Source organism: Spermophilus citellus (assembly GCF_964194105.1).
Source record: "Spermophilus citellus genome assembly, chromosome: 4".
Classification (NCBI taxonomy): Eukaryota; Metazoa; Chordata; class Mammalia; order Rodentia; family Sciuridae; genus Spermophilus; species Spermophilus citellus.
Window position 1 is genome coordinate 21842899 of NC_138185.1, and position 19195 is coordinate 21862093.

At 47.9% G+C, this 19195-nt stretch overlaps 1 protein-coding gene across 4 annotated transcripts in view; it reads left to right on the plus strand.

Annotated features, from left to right (window-relative positions):
- The window catches only part of MTCL2 (microtubule crosslinking factor 2), a 351820-nt gene that overhangs the window by 53247 nt on the left and 279378 nt on the right, over window positions 1-19195 (plus strand). For 2 of the 4 annotated variants that reach the window (XM_081292491.1, XM_081292492.1), the window contains exons 14-15: window positions 1362-2712; window positions 8018-16107. In XM_081292491.1, coding sequence (XP_081148617.1) covers window positions 1362-2712; window positions 8018-8170 — 1504 coding nt within the window. In that variant the 3' untranslated portion in view covers window positions 8171-16107. Of the gene's footprint in view, window positions 1-1361; window positions 2713-8017; window positions 16108-19195 lie in introns of those variants that run through there. The other 2 variants (XR_014021738.1, XM_081292493.1) reach the window with 2 other exon arrangements.

The following is a 19195-nucleotide window of genomic DNA, read 5'->3' on the forward strand; positions in this document are numbered from 1 at the left end:
TACTCCATGGTGTATATATACCATAATTTTCTTTATCCACTCATCTGTTGATGGGCACCTAGGCTGGTCCTTATCTTAGTCGTGGTGAATGATGCTTCAGTGAATGTGGGTCTGCAGGTATCTCTTTTGTATTCTGGCTTCATTTCCTTTGGCTGTATACTCAGGAGTGGGATAGCTGGATCATAGGGTAGTTCTATTTTTAGAAGCACGTGGACATGCACCTGCCTTAGTGTGTGTGTGTGCAAGTGTGTGTTGCTGGCAACTAAATCCAGGGCCTGGTGCATGCTAAGCAAGTGCTATAGAGTTAAGCTACCTATACCCCAGCCACGGTAGTTCTATTTTTAGTTTTTCTGAATATCTTCTATTATTGTTTTCCATAGTGACTGTTTAATTAGGTTCCTATCAACAAAGTATAAGGGTTCCTTTTTCCCTATATTCCCAGCAGCATTTATTGATTTTTATTTTATAATAGCCATACTAACTGGAATGAAGTGGATCTCATTGTAGTCTTGATTTGCCTGATGGTTAATGCTATTGAACATTTTTCCCCATATTTATTAGTCATTTGCATTTTTTTCTTACAAGAAGTGTCTATTCAGATCATTTGCCCATTTTTTTCACCAGATTACTTGTTCTGTTATTTTACTTGTTTTTACATATTTTTGATATTAATCCTTGTCAAATGAGTAGGCTACAAGGATTTTCTCCCACTCTGGGTTGTGTATTATTTTCTTTGCTCTTGCACAAGCTTTTAAATTCAATGTAATTCCATTCGTCAATTCTTGCTTTTGTTTCCTGTGCTTTTAGAGCCCTATCCAGGAAATCATGGCTTGTGCCAATATCTTGAAGTGTTTCCCCTGTGTTTTCCTCTAGTAGTTTCAGAGTTTCAGGTCTTACTTTAAGGTCTTTGATCCATTTTGAGTTGATTTTTTTGTCCAGGATGAGAAATACAATCAAGGTTCGATCTTCTACTTATGGATCTTCCGTTTTCCTAGCAATATTTGCTGAACAGACTGTCCTTTCTCTAATGATGTTTTGGGCACCTTTGTTGACAATCAGTTGACTAAAGATGTGTGGACTCATTTCTGGATTCTCTATGCTATTTTATTTCGTCTGTGCTTCTGTTTGTGTTGAAGATTTAATGGCATCTAAGTTTGGGTTCCCCCAGAAGCAAACCCTGAGATGAGGGTTTATATGAAAATATCTATTTGGGAGAAGATTTCAGGAAATACCTAAAAGTAAGACAGGAAGAGGAAAGCAGCCAGTTAAAGCAGTTCCCACCCACCAGGGAAGTAGGCCAGGGTATGCGCAGTCTGTGTTATTTCCCTCTAACACCGTTTTTCCTCCTCTGCTCTTCCCAGGACCAAATCTGTTTCCTCCATGTCTGAGTTTGAAAGTTTGCTTGACTGTTCCCCCTACCTTGCTGGTGGAGATGCCCGAGGCAAGAAACTGCCCAACAACCCTGCCTTTACCTTTGTTAGTACTGAGACCGTGGATCCAGAGAAAGATACCAAGGAAAAGGCAGGGCTCACGCCTCAGGACTCCAACCGCCTGGGTGCGCTGGGCTGCCAGGACCCTGCAGGGAGGCACATGCAGCGCAGCTACACGGCTCCAGACAAGACAGGCATCCGAGTCTACTACAGTCCCCCAGTGGCCCGGCGCCTGGGTGTCCCTGTGGTCCATGACAAGGAGGGCAAAATCCTCATTGAGCCCGGCTTCCTCTTCACCACAGCCAAGCCCAAAGAATCAGCTGAGGCCGACGGGCTGGCCGAGAGCTCCTACAGCCGGTGGCTGTGCAACTTCTCGCGGCAGCGCCTGGATGGGGGCTCAGCGGGCAGCGCCTCGGCAGCCGGGCCCGCCTTCCCCGCGGCCCTGCATGACTTTGAGATGTCGGGTAACATGAGCGATGACATGAAGGAGATCACCAACTGCGTGCGACAGGCCATGCGCTCGGGCTCGCTGGAGAGGAAAGTGAAAAGCACATCCAGCCAGACGGTCGGCCTGGCCAGCGTGGGCACACAGACGATCCGCACGGTCAGCGTGGGCCTGCAGACTGACCCGCCCCGCAGCAGCCTCCACAGCAAGAGCTGGTCACCCCGCAGCTCGTCGCTGGTGTCCGTGCGCAGCAAGCAGATCTCCTCCTCCCTGGACAAGGTCCACTCCCGCATCGAGCGGCCCTGCTGCTCGCCCAAGTATGGCTCGCCAAAGCTCCAGAGGCGCTCGGTGTCCAAGCTGGACAGCACCAAGGACCGCAGCCTCTGGAACCTGCACCAGGGCAAGCAGAATGGCTCGGCCTGGGCTCGCTCCACCACCACGCGGGACAGCCCGGTGCTGAGGAACATCAACGACGGGCTGTCCAGCCTCTTCAGTGTGGTGGAGCACTCAGGGAGCACGGAATCTGTGTGGAAGCTGGGCATGTCCGAGACCCGGGCCAAGCCCGAGCCTCCCAAGTACGGCATCGTGCAGGAGTTCTTCCGCAACGTGTGTGGCCGCGCCCCGAGCCCCACCGCGGCCACCGGAGAGGAAGGCGCCAAGAAGCCCGAGCCCCTCTCCCCGGCCAGTTACCATCAGCCGGAGGGCGTGGCCAGGATCCTGAGCAAGAAGGCCACCAAGTCAGGCAGCAGCGAGGAGGCCAGAGCCACCCTGCTTTCCCAGGTGGGGAAGGACGGTGTACCCCGGGAGGGCGATGGCACCTCCGTTCTTCCCAATGAGGTAGGTGGGTGGAGTTTGCCCTTTTTCTTGGGAGCGGGCTTTGGCTTCCAGGGTCCAACCTCTCGTGGATTTGTGTGTGTGTGTGTGTGTGTGTGTGTGTGTGTGTACTGGAAATTGAATCCATGGATGCTGTACTACTGAAGCACATCCCCAGACCTTTTCATATTTTATTTTGAGACAGTCTCCCAAAGTTGCTTGGGGCCTTGCCTAGTTACCAAGGCTGGCTTTGAACTCACGATCCTACTGCCTCAGCCTCACGATGCTCTGGGATTACAGGCTTGCACCACAGCACCCAGCTCTATTCATTTTTGTTTTTATTTATTTTTTATTATTTGGTAGTGCTGGGGATTAAACCCAGAGGCTCACATGTGCTGTGCAAGCACTCCCCCACTGAGCTACATGCCCAACCCTTTAAATTATTGGATACTGGAGCTTGAACCAGGGGTGCTGCACCCCTGAGCTACATCCTTGCCTCTTTTTACTTTTTATTTTGAGACAGGGTCTTGCTATGTTGCCAAGCCTGGCTTCAAATTTTTGATCTTCCTGCCTTAGCCTCCCAAGTAGCTGCACCATAGTGCCTAGCTCTTTTTTTTTTTTTTTTTTTAATTCAAGAAATATAGTCGTATGTCTCAAATAGTTCTTATGCTGGTCTGACATGGGGATGGATGTCCCAGACCTGGAACAACACAAACCTGGAGACCACATGGTCTGAATGTCAAGAGACTAGTAAGTGGCTTAACCAGGGGTTTGACTACTACACGGCAGAAACCTCCAGCATCCTTCAGGGAAAGGGTGTGCCCGCACCTCTCTTGCCCTCACTAGTATGCTGTGTGGCTTGTTAGGCTCGGGAGAGCCAATTGTAAGTATTATTAAATATTAGCCTGCCTAGGCAGGCATAGTGGCACATGCCTATAATCCCAGTGACTTGGGAGGCTGAGGCAAGAGAATTGCAAGTTTGAGGCCAGCCTCAGCAACTTAGAGAGGCCCTAAGCAATTTAGCAAGACCCTGTCTTAATATTAAAATTGAAAAGGGCTGGGGATATGGCTAAGTGGTAAAGCACCTCTGGGTTAAACCCCTGGTAGCAAATATGAATATATATATATATACACACACACACACACACACACACACACACACACATACATATTTGCCTGAGCCAGCTGCTATGGCACAATCCTGTGATCCCAGCTTTTTAGGAAATTGAGGCCACAGGATTGCAAGTTCAAGGCTAGTCAGGGCAACTTAGTGAGACCCTGTCTCAAAAAATAAAAAGGGGTGAGTGATGTAGCTCAGGGGTAAAGTGCCCCTGGGTTTAATTCTCATTGCCGTGACAAAATAAAACAGAACATTAGCCTGCCTACCAGCCCAGCAAGACTTCACAACTAGGTGCTCATATTGTCTCTGTGAATTTTTTCTGGATGCCCCCCTTCTGATATCAGTTTTGATAAGTCAGGGATTACTTGACTATTAGCAAAGGAGGCATGGAAGTTAGCATTGCAGAGGAGAAGGAAACCTCTCTGAAGAATGATGGAGTACTTACTGCATGGAACCCAAGAGCAGAGACTGAAGGGCTAGCAGCTTCTCCCTGTCTCCCTCTCCTATATTTTGAGCCTTATTTGCTCCTATGTCCTCTTCCTCCTTCTCGTTCTTTTTGTTGTGTTTTCACAAGGACCATGTGAGATCTTTCAGCTCTTGATATACCAACCACATCTTTCAATTCAAGCACCTAAGGGACACTGATTCGAGCCTCTTATACCAATTCCACATTTCCAGGAGGAAGAACCTCTGATTGGTCCAGCATGGGTCAGGGGTACCCCTTGGTCCAGACAGCTGTGGCCAGGGGTCCACGGGGTCTGCTCTGGGCTCAGAGGACATAGGGACACAGAACACTGTGTGAGATGGCTGGGATTGGCCCAAAAGGTCAGCTTCCCTATTATTGTATATTTAGGTGGTTTCTAGTTTTTCCCTAATGTAAATGGGCTGTGGTGAATATCTTGGTGCAAATTTTTTTTTTTTTTTTTTTTTACATTTCAGATTATTTCCTTAGGTTTCAGTTGCAGAAATAGGATTATAGCATGAAAGGATATAAAAATGTGTAAGGTATTTGATAAATGTTGCTAAATTGTCTTTTTTTTTTTTTTTTAGAATTTTTTTAAATATTTATTTATTTATTTTAGTTCTTGGCGGACACAACATCTTTGTTGGTATGTGGTGCTGAGGATCGAACCCGGGCCGCACGCATGCCAGACGAGGGCGCTACCGCTTGAGCCACATCCCCAGCCCTCTTTTTTTTTTTTTTTTAAAGAGAGAGTGAGAGAGGAGAGAGAGAGAGAGAGAATTTTTAATGTTTATTTTTTAGTTCTCGGCGGACACAACATCTTTGTTGGTATGTGGTGCTGAGGATCGAACCAGGCGAGCGCGCTACCGCTTGAGCCACATCCCCAGCCCCTAAATTGTCTTTCAAAAAAGTTTGTCTGGGGGCTGGGGTTGTGGCTCAGTGGTAGAGTGCTTGCCTCGCATGTGTGAGTCACTCACTGGGTTCAAGTCTCAGCACCGCATATATATAAATGAAGAAAATAAAGGTCCATCAACAACTAAAAAATTTTTTTAAAAAAGTTTTTTGCTGAACTTGGAGTATAGCTCAGTGGTAGTGCTGGCCTCTCATGCACAAGCTCTGGGTTTAGTCCTCAGCACTGGAGAGTGACAGAGAGAGAGAGAGAAAGATTGTCCAGTTTTACAGCCTCAGTAGTGCAGGGGGAGTGCATTTCTTCTCCACACATCTACTCAGCTGGCTGTCTTGTTTTTGTTGTTTGGTACCAGGGATTGCACCCAGGGGTGCTTAACCACTGAGCCACATCTCCAGCTTTTTTTTTTTTTTTTTTTTTTGTATTTTATTTAGAGATAGGGTCTCTCTGAGTTGCTTAGGGCCTCACTGAATTGCTGAGGCTGGCTTTGAACTAGTGATTCTCTTGTCTCAACCTCCTGAGCCTCTGGGATTACACTGGCTGTAATTTTTTAAAATCTCTTATTTATTTATATTTTTTAAACTTTTAACTTAATTTTTAACTAATTTATTTCTATTTTTTAACTTTAATATTCATGCTGAGCATATTGTAAGAATACACCTGAATATAATCAAACACAGCCATTGCATTAACATTTTCCAGAGAAACAGAACCAATAGTGTGTGGGGGAGATTGACAGATATCTATCTTAAGATGGGCCCACATGGTCATGGAGGCTGGCAAGTCCCAAGATCTGTATGATGAGTCACAAAGGCCTGAGAATTGGTTAAGTTAATGATTTCATTTCAGACTGAGGCCTGGCAGTCACATGACCCAGGAAGTGCCCATGGTCTGAAAATAGAAGAAAATCTAATGTGCCAGTCCAAAGGCTGTCAGGCGTGAAGAATTGATGTACTTGAGGGGAGAGTCAGCATTTTTGTTCTATTCGAACCTTTACTTGATTGGATGAAGCCTACCCACATTAGGGAGGGGAATCTGCTCTACTCATTCTGCCAATTAATCTCATCCAAAAACACCCTCACAGAAATCCCTAGAATAATGTTCAAACCTAATGTCTGGGCAGCCTGTGGCTGAGTCACATTGACAAATAAAATTAATTATCACATCCATAAAGCCAGCACCACACCAAGAAACAACAGTACACAGCTAACTGGCTTTTAAATGTTGATTTTAAAGTTGATGTACATATTTTTAAGTATGTTAATGTGCCGGTGACCTGTTGACCCTTGTCTGTGGAAATAATCACAGAGGTGGAAGATGAAGCTTGCATAAAAGACTATGTTGCAGGCTGGGGTTGTGGCTCAGTGGTAAAGTGCTTGCCTGGCACACACAAGGCCCTGGGTTCCCTTCCCAGCACCTCAGAAAAAAAATAAAAATAAATGTGTTGCATTATTAATAAAAATTGTTGACCCGTGTTAAATGTCTAATAGGCCCTTTGCCTAGGGCTTTTACATATCATATCTGATTTGACCCTTACAACTTTGAAAAAGGTATCATGTCTCTCATCTTATGGGGGAAATCAAGCCTCTGAGAAGTAATTGCCCAAGGCCATACAGTAAGTGATAACTGGGATTTGAGCCAAGCAATCTTGTTCTACAGGTGCATTTTTCTGTGTGTTGATAAAGTAAATTGGAGCCAGGCGTGGTGTGCATGCCTGTAAGCCCAGCGACTTGGGAGGCTGAAGCAAGAGGATAACAAGTTTGAACACAACCTCAACAACTTAGTGAGACCCTATCTCAAAATAAAAAGGGCTGGGGAAGCCAGGAGCGGTAGCTTGGGAGGCTGAGACTGGAGGATCATGAGTTCAAAGTCAGCCTCAGCAATGGTGACGCACTAAGCAACTCAGTGAGATTCCGCCTCTAAATAAATTACAAAAATAGAGCACAGGGAGGTGGCTGGGGAAATAGCTCAGTTGGTAGAGTGCTTGCCTTGCATGCACAAAGCCCTGGGTTCAATCCCCAGCACAAAAAAAAAAAAAAAAAAAAATCAAAATAAGGCTGGGGATGTGGATCAGTGATGGAGTGCCCCTGTTACCTACGCCCACCCCATCCCCCCAAAAAATTAGGGCTGGGGAAATTGTTCAGTGATAGAGTGCTTGCCTAGAATGCCCAAAGCCCTGGGTTCAACCCCCAGCATCACCAAAGAAAAAAGTGAATTGAATATATAAATTATTTCTATTCAGGGCTGGATTAAAGCTCAGTGATAAAGAACTTGCCTGGCCTCTGTGAGGCACTGGGTTCGATTCTCACACTGCATATAAGTAAATAAATAAAGGTCCATTGGCAACTAAAACATTTTTTAAAAATTATTTATAAATAGTGTACAGCTGGGGCTAGAGATATAGCTCAGTTGGAAGAGTGCTTGCCTCTCATGCAGAGGCCCTGGGTTCAATCCCCAGCACCAAAAAAAAATAGTATACAGCTATTAAAAGAGATCTAGGACATACATAGTGGCAAAAAAAATGTTCATGTTTTGCAATTGCGAAATAGGATGTAGGTGATGAAGTCAGTATGTATATGCAGTATGTTGAGAATTTATTTTTGACGTTGCAGGACTTCGACAACATTCACTTTTTTCTCTGTATCTTCTGGACCACATTAGAATGAATATCCATTACTGTCCAAAAGGGAGGAAAACGGAAAAATGGCTCCAGAGAGGGGATGCAGCCCCTGGGAACTGGTCTGTGGGCATGGCTGAGTCCAAATCCATGCCTGGCTGGTCACCCAGTGGTAGCTGTCCATACTTCCTGACTCCTGACCTCTTCTTTCCCTCCTCTTAGGACGCTGTCTGTGACTGCAGTGCCCAGTCTCTTGCCTCCTGCTTTGCCAGGCCGTCCCGCTCTGCTATCCGCCACTCTCCTTCCAAGTGCAGGCTGCATCCCTCTGAGTCTGGCTGGGGCATGGAGGAAAGGGTGGCCCCTGCCAGTGAGTGACAGAGCAGCCTGGCTCCCTGCCTCGACCAGCCCAGTTTCTGGGAGGTGGAGAGGAGGCAAGGGGCCATGCCCTGGAGGGACAGCAGCTATACCACTGCCAGAGAAGAGCTTTCACATCAAGGTAAAGCGGGTCTCCTGCTGACCAGTGGGTGGTGATCTCTGACTCCCAAGGGAAGGCACTGAGTGGGAGATAGACCAAAACTGGGCCCATTGGAACCAACCCCTGGGTCCTAAAGGAGACCCTTGCCTGGATCCACCCATACCCACTTCTCAGAAGAACCCAGGAAGAGATGCACCTCTGGTCATGCTTCGTGGAAGGGGACTCACAGAGATGTTCCCTGTTGACCACATAACCCTTCACCGGGAGGAGACACCACCAAGAAAATGGGCTCTGCTCTAGGGCCCACCTTGGGTTCCTGGCAGAGCTGGGCTAGCCACCATCCCCTCCTCCTGGCCCTGCTGCTCTGGATTGCTGGGATTCTAGGGGGTATGATAGGGCCGTAACCAGGGCCAAGAATATGCTCAGAGTCCTGGAGCCTTGGATCTCCTTGCTCATACCTGGAGCAGTAAAAACTGGGAGACAGTGGGAATGAATGAGTAGGGCTCAGGTCAGGGAGCCATTGGAATTTCCTCCCTTGTCAAAGTGATGGGGGCGGGGGGAACCTTTTGGGAGACTCCGTGAAGACAGAAATAGGTAGAGTCAGTCTTAAGAACTGGTGCATAAAAAAAAAAAAAAACTGCCTACATGCCCATGCCTTGACCTGGGGCCTCTTTCCCCAGCACCCTGGAGGAGACTACACCTCCTCTGTGTTTACATCCTGCAGCTGGTGGAGGGCAAAGAGATTCCCAACAGGAGACTCCCAATTGGTCACATCAGGCCAAGGAGAATTCACAGTAGACTGGAGCCCAGAAACACATTTCTTGCCTAGATTGTTTATTTGAATTTTTCGTACTATAAATATTTAAGGTGGTTTACTTTATTTTAATAATTTAATTGACCCCAAAGTCCTTAAGGTAATTTATTGGAGATCGACACGTGTTCTTGCCACTGGGACAATGTGGGACTTGTAATACCATGGACAGGCATGGGGTCCCCAGTGTGGACCAGGTGGCTCAGCAGCCACGCTCTGGTCTACTGGTCAGTTAGGAGGGCCCCTCACCAGACCTGGTGCCCTGTAGCTTGCTCCCCTAACACCACTGACCCTTTAGCCGAGAGTACTACTTTCCAGCACCTGGTCCTTGCCCAGCCCCCAGAGGTCAGCCTGTAAATGCTCTGGATGGGGTGGTGGGCCAGACTGTTGTCACCACTCCCCCGGCTTTCTCCCTTTCCCTTCTCCTTTTCCTCCCGTCTCTGAAACCTTCTGTAATGAGTCGAACATGGATTACGACAGCTCTATTAAGAGCACAGAAATCCCTCCAAGTTCCCTAAGTGAGAACTCGCAGGAAAACAGGATGGACTTCAAGAATGTTGTTTACTGCCGTTTTGCACATGGATCTGAGAGTGTCTGCCCGCCTGCCTCAGTTCTCACCAACCTGCCAGCCTTTTCACCAGCCTGTCTCCTCAGCCTTATGGCCTCTCACGGCTCTTCTCCCAGCCTTGGATCCACCGCCTGCCCTTTCCCATGCCCATGGCATCTGCCCGCACCGTCAGATGGACTGAACGTAGCTTATTGCAATACCGTCAGGAAGGTCTCATGTGGCCTCTCCCTTGGTGCCAGTGAACCCATTTTGGTTGTGCACATGCCCACCCCCTACACACACAGATGTGCAGCCCCACTGTCACTGACTGGGGACCTCGAGTTACATCACAGGATGGATTGGCTCGTCTACACAATTCCCCATCAGAAAAGCCAACAGCCTTGCAAGTTTTCCCCCAACCCTGGACTCAGCAGATGCCTCTGTACTCCCTCCTGCTGGTTCCCAGCCTACCCTTTCAGGGTCATCTGGACCACGTAGTTCTTCACCCCCATTCCCTATTGGCAGCACATCAGGGGCATGCCTGTCCTTCCAGCTGCTTCCTTGTGCCCCAGTGACTTGTGTGGGCATAGCTGGCAGGCCATGGAGCCGTGGGCTTTTCCCCCCTGAGATGCCGACCCTCCCACTCAAGAGGTCAGGGGGCCCCTCTAAGGTTATCTGCAGTGAGAGGATTCACACCAGGCCACAAGCCACCAGAGGCCTTTTGCCACCTCCCGAGCTGAAGAGGGCCAGGGAGGCTGCGCTCTCAGCCTTGGGGAAAAATCCCCATGAGACCTGAATTCACACCCCAGGGCCCACGGGCCGCTCAGCCTTACCATCGTCCTCATCTGAGATTGTTGTGCCATCTTTGTTGTCTGGGCATCTAGCCCCTCCAGCCCCCAGCGGGTGTTGGAGGCTCCAGGTCTTGGTTTTCAGTGAAGTCCCAGTTTCCACTCCTTGCATGCCACTGTGCAAGGCCACTCGTCACTGTTCCTCAGAAGCCTCTGGACATGGGGCTTGGTGGGGTTAAAGTGTTATGTGTAAATACTGGTTTGGTTTCATTTTTAGCATTTTACTTGGTAACTGGTTGTTTTCTTTTTGGGGGTGGGAGGGTTGGTTTGTAAAAACTCTCTACTCTTTTGGAATGTAATTTCTAAGTTTGTTTCTTCAAATGCCTTTTTTTTTTTTTTTATGTCTTGGTAACATTCCCAAAGCAGAAAACTGCCTGACCCACAAGTGGGGGCTCCCCTGGAGGATTGGGGTGCCAGGAAGGAATGCTGCCCTTCTTCCCTTTCTTCCCCTTCCTGTTCCCATCTACCCTCTACTCCTACCTGCTTCCTCCTCCTCCTCCTTCCTTAGCTTTCTTCCTCCTTTGCCCCATTTCCTCTCTTTTCAACCAAAGTCCCAAGGAACCCTGGGGTCCTAATCTCCTACAGACTGCCTGATGTGGGTGCATGGGTTGACATCAGTTGGTTGGGGGAGGTGTGGGACCAACTCCATGATTGACCCCAAACTGGGTGACTTCTCATTTCCTGTGTCTGACCTCTTCCCAGAGCCAAATTAGACCCTCCTGGAGGCAGCGGTGACTGTACATGAAATGAAAATAAATCGAACCACTTTGGTGCATTGGCTCTAAGGCCTGGATCACGCACAAGTCATCGAAATTCAGTTCCCAGTCCTACCAACCCTTTCTCCCAGTCCTTCCTCACCAAAAGCTGGCCTCCAAGAGGTCTTGCTGTCTATGACCACAAAAAACGAGCCCTATCGCTTGGCCCCCAAAGGAATGCTCTTCTATTTTCTGGCCTCCAGGTGACAAAGCTGAGGGCCCATAGACTTGATCCTCTTACACCCTGATGCTGGTAGGGAGCCATCATACCTGCTCTCAGGTACTTTTCATGGATTTATCACCCAGCCTCTTTTGCCCGGATAATGTCAACACTCTTCCTCCCTCTCCCTGCCCATCCAGGGTGTCTCCCTGCTCCAGCCTTATCAGCCACCAAGTCCCTCTACCTCTTCACTAATAATGACAACAATCCCCTGATACATCCCACCATGAGCACTTTACTATTTGGAGATCACTTTCCTCTTCCCCATCTCCTTTAGGTCTCTCAAAGACAACTTTCCAGAGGACAGAAACTGAGGTACAGGCCGCATCCCAGAGCACCCACCTGGGAAGCCAGCAAGTTTAGACAAGAACTTTGGTGGATCCCCTAGCCCTACCCTGTCCCGATTGCTATGCAAACCCACTGTGTCACTGGGAGCACTGGCAGGGTTTAGGACACCCAGAACATGCCATAGCATGTTCACCAAAATGCCACCAACAAGTCTACCCACCCCATCACTGGACATGTGTTCCAGAGGGTGTTCCGAGGACCCCTGCATTGGAATCCTTTGAGGGCGTGTGCAAGATGCAAATTCCTGAACTCCACTTCAGCCTTCTGAGACAAGAATCTGCATGCTTAGCCAGTCCCCAGGGGATCCCAAGCACTCCTGGCCACAGCCTGACCATTAGGCCATCATTCTTTTCATCAGTAATTACAATGTTATATTATTTTATTTTATTTTTGCAGTAATGGGGAGTGAACCTAAGGGCCCTCCACCACCTAGCCACCTCCCCAGCTCTTTTTTATTTATTTATTTATTAAATTTTGAGGCAGCATCTTGCTAAGTTTCTAAGCCTGGCCCCAAACTTGTGATCCTCCTGCCTCAGCATCCTGAGCTACTGGGATGACAGGCAAGCACCACCATGTCCAGCCTGCAACACTGTATTCTTAATAAGAGTACTGAGCGCCAAGCTGGGCCTTACAGAATCTGGTCCTTCACCAGACTCTGCTTTGGTCTAATTACCCTGAAGATTTCCAAAAAATTCAGAAACCATGAACAATCTTATACATTTTTTAATAATTTTTTAACTTGTTGATAGAACTTTATTTTTATTTATTTATAAGTGGTGCTGAGGATGGAACCCAGCACACATGCTTGGCAAGCGCTCTATCACTGAGCCACAACCCCAGCCCCTTAATCATACACATTTAATGAGACAGAAAAAAATAGAAAATCAAAAGGCAAGATAATGTATTCTTCATGTCTGCCTGATTTAATTCCCATAAATGTTACTCTTGTGTTTCTTCACAGCCATAGCAAAAGAAAAAAAAAATCATATGATTTTATAACTTTCATCATCCAATCATGGCAAGCAAGCAATTCTTCTGCTACTAATTTTATATATATATGTCCTCTCTTCAAAGGCCATGGAGCCACTTCGTGTTTTTACAAGTTAAGCTAAGATGCAAGGATGTTTTCCAGGAGACTATTGTTAAAAAAAATAACAAACTGCCACCAACTTGAATGACCTTGGCTCAATCATGTGGCTAGCCTATGCCTCAGTTTCCCCAGCTATAAAGTGGGGATAATGGCCTACCTCTTGTGGCTGTAGTGAGGACCAAATACAACACTGTGCCTGCAGGTCTACCTGGAAAAGTTCGAGGTTCTATACTAATGTAAATGGTTTGACCACACTCATTGTTCCCAGGTCAGCCCCTCAGTGCCCTGGTGCTGGGGATGACACCACCTCATCTGTTCGTTGGTTTTAATAAATAAAAAGGAGACTACATGTGAATCTGTACCAGCCCCCTCACTTATTTTTTTAATTGTGGCAAAATATACATATCGTAATTGGCTACTTTCACTTTATTTTTAGTGGCTTTTAGTATGCACACAGTGTTGTCCAATCCTCACTCCCAGCCATTTCAGAACTTTTCGTCATCCCAAACTATAACTCTGTATCCTCTAAACACTAGTTCCCCTTCCTCCCTGCTGCCCCCAGCCGCTGGGATCCTCTAGTCTCCTTTCTTCCTCCTTGGGTCAGCCTACTCTCAGAACCTCATGGAGGTGGAATCCTACCACATCAGTCCTTTGTCTTAGCCTTTTTGATTTTTAGGTGAGGAAATCAGGCCCAGAGAAGGGAGTAGCTCGCCCGGGCCTCACAGCAAACCAGAGGCAGAGCCAAGACCAGGACCTGGGCTGACTGCCTGCAGGCCCTGTACCCCTGATGAGGCACCTCTCTGCCTTTCATGACCTTGGCTGAGCCCCTTTCTCTCTCTGGGCTTGGTGTACTTGCTTCCATCCTCTCATTTCTCATCTTCCAAAGACCCCCGCCCGCCCGCCTCCCCCCACTCCCCCCCAAGCTGATTCCTTCCAGCAGATGGAGAGTCTTTGGCCCATGGCCAGGTTTTCCTCCTCTGGGCCCCAGGTTTATTGCTGTGCCAGCTCTCAGCCCTCCCGGGACATCCCCCCTCAGCACTGTTTCTCCTACAGATTTCTTACAACCTCAGTGAAGCCCTCCCTGCCCGTTAAGCTCACATTCCCTCCTATCAGGGGAGTGCCTCTGTCCTCTCCCAACTTCAATATTTGCTCTCAGATCTGGTGTCCTGCGTTTCATGCTTGTTTTGTTTCCTCACCCCAGAGGGGACCCCTTGCCCTCATGTATCAGGCAGCACCAGCCCTGCCAGCCCTTCCCATTGGGTTCACCCCACCCCAGCAACCCCAAAGTCCAGAAGGATATCCCCCCAGTCTCCCCCTTGAGCCACACTATCTTCTCTCTCTCTCTGCAGCCTCCCGGCACTTTTCACTGGGGGGTATATGGTGGATGTGGAGGCTGGATCCCCCTCCTGGATGGCCCTGGTTGTAAGACAGATTCAGTCTGACTCGGGTTCTTCTTTCCCTCTCTCTGGTCATCTGTACATCTGTCTGTCTAACCATTTTTTTCTAACCCTGGGTATCGTCACCTCCAGAATAGTTTACCCTGGAAGAACCTATAGATTACATTCCCAATGTGCAGAATCCATAGATCCAAGATCCAAAGATGATGGAGGACATAATGCCAGGCCTGAGTCCCTCCTCAAGGCTTCTCCACCACCTGCCCTGCCCACTCCTTCCTCCCCATCCTGAGACCCTTCTTTCCCCCTTGGCTATCCCACTGGCCCTGCTCCCTGCACTCCCTGCCCCTCACCAGCTCTCTGGACTCCAGACCCACAGGGAAGGAACTTTGGTTTCCTCTAACTCTCCTGAAAGGGTGAGGCAGTCTGAACCTGGCTGCCTTGTTAACACTCCATTCTGAAGCCACCTAAACCACTCCCATGAAGAAGGATCTCAGCTAGCCATCTGGAAACCTAGCCTAAACCTTCTTAATTTCTCTGACCTTCTCAGTCTTATGGTCTTCTGATGAGCATTAGGATGACCCTATGGGCCCCAGAGCACCCTCAAAAGCTCCGCCACTGATCTCTGTGCCTTAGTTTACTTCTCTGCACAGGGGGGCTCACCAAAAGTCCATTCCCAGGATCTTTCCAGACCCTTTGGTGCCTCTATGGCTGGACCTTGCCTGCCATGGCCCTGCCTGGAGGTACCAGGTTGCCAAGGATAAGGTGACTGGGGGCACCCTTCCAGACCACTAGCTCTCAAATTGTGTCCCAGTAGCAGGAGCATCACCAGGGAACTCGGCAGAAGTGCACATTTTGGGCCCCACCCGGGGCATACTGGATTAGAACTTCCCAGACAGGTAACAGCAAGTTGGGATTTGAAAGAGTTTTCCAGGTCATTCCCACATGCACAAGCTGGCCAACTGCTGGCCCAGGCTAGCAGTGAGTGCAGGCTGGAATGGACTGGAGCTGGCAAAGAACGGGGGCCCCTGCCCCCCGTAAAACTACAACAAAAACAACCACTGGTGTCTCTGCTTCCAGGAAGCTGGTGGGCTGGGGAGGACATGCAGTTTTCCCTCTCCTGTCCCTGGCTCAGTGCCAGCCCTGCTCACCCTCTCCCATTTGCCTGGGTTTTACAAAAGGCTGTCTGGGCAGTGGCAGCAGGCAAGGGTGGGAGTCCTGGAGAGGCAAGAGGAAAAGGACCCTGTTAGTTTGTCCCTTGGGAACCTCACCATAGGCCAGATGGTCTCTCTCCAAGTGGAAAGAATCCTAACTCTGCAAGAAAAAAATCCTAAGTCTCCAGCTCCTCCTCTTCCTCCCAACCCTAGGAAGACCTTATTATAGATAGTGCCAAAAAAGCTCCAAATCCCCGACACCTGGGGAAGAGAGCCAGAAGCTGTCCTTCCTCTTCATTAATTAAGGTCCCTCCCCAGCTCCTGCCAATACTGTGAAGCCCCCTTCCTACTCAGCCTGGTGAGGGTCCTGCAGCTGTGGGTCCTGGGAGACCCCCCAGGGAAAGGCCCCCGGGGAGGGAAGGGACCAAGGGCATCCTTGGGCCAACTGTCCACCTGTCCTTTCCACTGTTCTCTCCTCCTCTCTTTTGTCTTCAAAAGGCTCCTTCCCAGGATGGATTGGGTGCTAGGACAACTGCAGTCCAATCCACCAGCTCTCCCTGCCCCTGCCCCCCGTGTCTTATTTCAGACATGAGAATAATTGTACAGTGTAAACTTACAAAACGTTTTTAATGGTTGTAGATTGGAAATAAAGTATGTCATATGAACAGTTGCTATGTCTTGGCTTCCTCTCTGATTTCTCTAGCAGGGTGGGGGTGGGGCAGCAGGTTTGAAACTTGACTCCAACCCACCTGCATTTGCCTGGGAAGATGGGAATACCAGCTGGTGGTGTCACTTGGGAGGGACCACCAGGAGTTCAAGCTGCTTACATGGCTGATTCAGTGTCTCCCAGGAGGTGCGTTATGACCAGTAAGAAATGCAGAGCATTCAAGAAGAAAAACAGGATTAAGCTTTTCTGCAAAAGACTTAAAAGAATTTATTATGGTTAAAAAAAAAAAAGGACAATTAAGATATTGTCCTGAAATTAATTATCTCTAAACATCTTTTACCTCTCACAGATGCTGTAGGTCAGGAATTTGGGAGCTGGGTTGTTCTGCTTCAGGGTCTCTGGAGGCTGCAGTCAGATGTCAATTAGGCTGCAGTTATTCACTATTTATTTTGATGCTGGCGATGGAACCTCACACATGCTAACAAACACTGTACCACAATTCACACCATCCAACCCTGGCTGCAGTTGTCTGAATGCCTGACAAGGGCTGCAAGGGCGATTTGAAGGTGGCTAATTCACATACCTGACAAGTCAGTGCTGGCTATGGGCAAGAGGCCTAAGGTCCTCAACAGGCAGAACTCTCCATAGACCTGCTGGTGTATAGTCACAACATGGCAGCTAGCTTCACTCAGCTACATCCCCAACCCTTTTCAGTTTATCTTGAAACAGGATGTTTGGGACTATAGGTATGTGGCACTATGCCCAGCTTCTACAATATTGTTGAGAGCCGCAGGGGCTATACAAACCATATCATTTCAGTGTGGGAAGGGACAGTACAAGGGCATAAACACCAGGAAATGAATCACTGAGGCCATCTTGGAAGCTGAATATCACATAATATTTGAGAGATCTCTTCTTTTATAAGGGGTTAATAACAGCCAGGCCTGTACCAGGCACTGAGGACACAATAAATGGGTCTAGAAAACAAGATATCTAATGTCAAGGGGTTGGGGAGCCCAGGGGAACCAGGAAAGTCTTCACAAAGGAAGGGAAATCTGAACTGACACTAAGGTTGAGATGCTGACCAGATGAAGGGGATGGTGTTGGACTACAATACAAGCAAAAGCCTAAGGGGAGATGGTACAGAGGGAGGAACAGCGTGTATGAAAGCCCAGTATAAAGAGCAGACAACTACTCAAGAGGCTGAGGCAAAGGATCACATGTTTGAGCCAGCCTGAGCAAATTTGCAAGAACTTATCTCAAGCTAAAATTTTAAAAGTGCTAAGAATGTAGCTCAGTGGTACTTTGCCAAGCATGTATTGTTGAACCACAATGCAAACAAAAGCCCACTGACTCCAATTTTAAATCAAATTAAAGCAAGCTTGGATTGTGTTCACAAAACAGCTCTTGTGAACTGGCCAGCGACTGTCTCTCCCAAAGACGGGCTAGAGATCAACCCCCAGCTCTCCAGGTAAAAGGTTTTATTTTTTATTTATTTATTTTTGTTTTATATTTATTTATTTATTTATTAGTTTTCGGCGGACATAACATCTTTGTTTGTATGTGGTGCTGAGGATCGAACCCGGGCTGCACGCATGCCAGGCGAGCATGCTACTGCTTGAGCCACATCCCCATCCCTGGTAAAAGGTTTTATAGCACAAAGAGTTACAAAGGGGGGTGTCTTGGGAACTTACAGTTAACAGGATCTGGCAAGCAAAATACAAAGGCAGATAGCAGGTTAATGATCTACGTGGCTTAACATTTCAAGGTAGGGAGTACATTGAGATTCCAACATTAGAATTTATGAGGTGCTGCTGAGGTTTTAGGAGGGTTGTTATCTGGTCAAGGAGAGCCAGGCATGAATGAGTTCAGAGTACACACAGGAATTTCAAACAAGTTTAAACATCAGGTGGTCAGGCCAAATAGAAATCTTAGTATTTTATGGTAAAAGAGAAATGAGCTTTTCATAACTTTGTGACAAGATGAGATGACTCCCAATCTTAAGATGGACTTAGGTTGGGTTCATCAGTATGAAGCCCCAACTTCAATCCCCAGTCCTGCAAAAGAAAGCAGAGCAGTGCCAGGCATGGTGGCACACACCTGTAATCTCAGCAGCTTGGGAGGCTGAGGCAGGAGTATCATGAATTCAAAGCCAGCCTCAGCAACTTTGAGGCACTAAGCAATTTAGTGAGTCTCTAAATAAAATACAAAATAACACTGGGGATGTGGCTCAGTGGCTTAGTGCCACTGAGTTCAATCCCCAGTACTACCCCCTGCCAAATAAAATAAAATAAAAGAAAGAAAAGAAAGCAGAGAAGAACTAGAGAAATTAAACAAGCTTGGTGTCTATGGAATGGGGAATGATGAAAGAAGAGGCTGCATCAGATCACATAGTGCCTTTATAGAGAAAGGATTTTTATACATCCTGTGGACAGAAGGGAGCCATGGGAGAATTCTGAGCAGAGAAAAGACATAGAGGATGTTCTGGCTCTGGATTCCATGAGGCAATATTCTCAGTATGTCCCAGCATGGCCTGTCCTGGTTGGTTCCACTGAGTTCTGTTCTTAGACCATTGACTAATGGCCACACCTGCTATGGAAGGATGGCCAGTCATGCTACTGTTGCCTTTACCCACTCCTTTTTCAGGCCTTGTGAACTGCTTTTAATTCAACATTTGCAGGTTTTAGATCTAAAAGAAAGGACTGCATTCATCAAAGGGGACATTTTGATGGTACTACATTGGGTGCTGAGGAAGCAGCCTACTTTGTGGAGCCTCCCAGACCAACAGGGATAGTGGAGCAGGCACTGGTTGGGATCCTGTAGCGCAGAAGGGACATCTGGAGCACAGAGAAGGCTCTGAGAGAGATGGTTCTTTAGATGAGGCTTAAAATTGGGGAATTTTGCTAGGAAGAGCAGGGAATGGCTTCCAACACAAAAAGCACAGCTTGAACAAAGAAGACCTCTCACCAGGTGGGCAGAAGAGTTGGAAGGGGTTTGGGGAGGGGTAGCCTGGGATGGGGGTGAAAAGAAGAGTTCTCCAACTTTGCCAAGTACTTGAAGGGGCCCCAAGAACAGGAGCGGGATAGGCTGG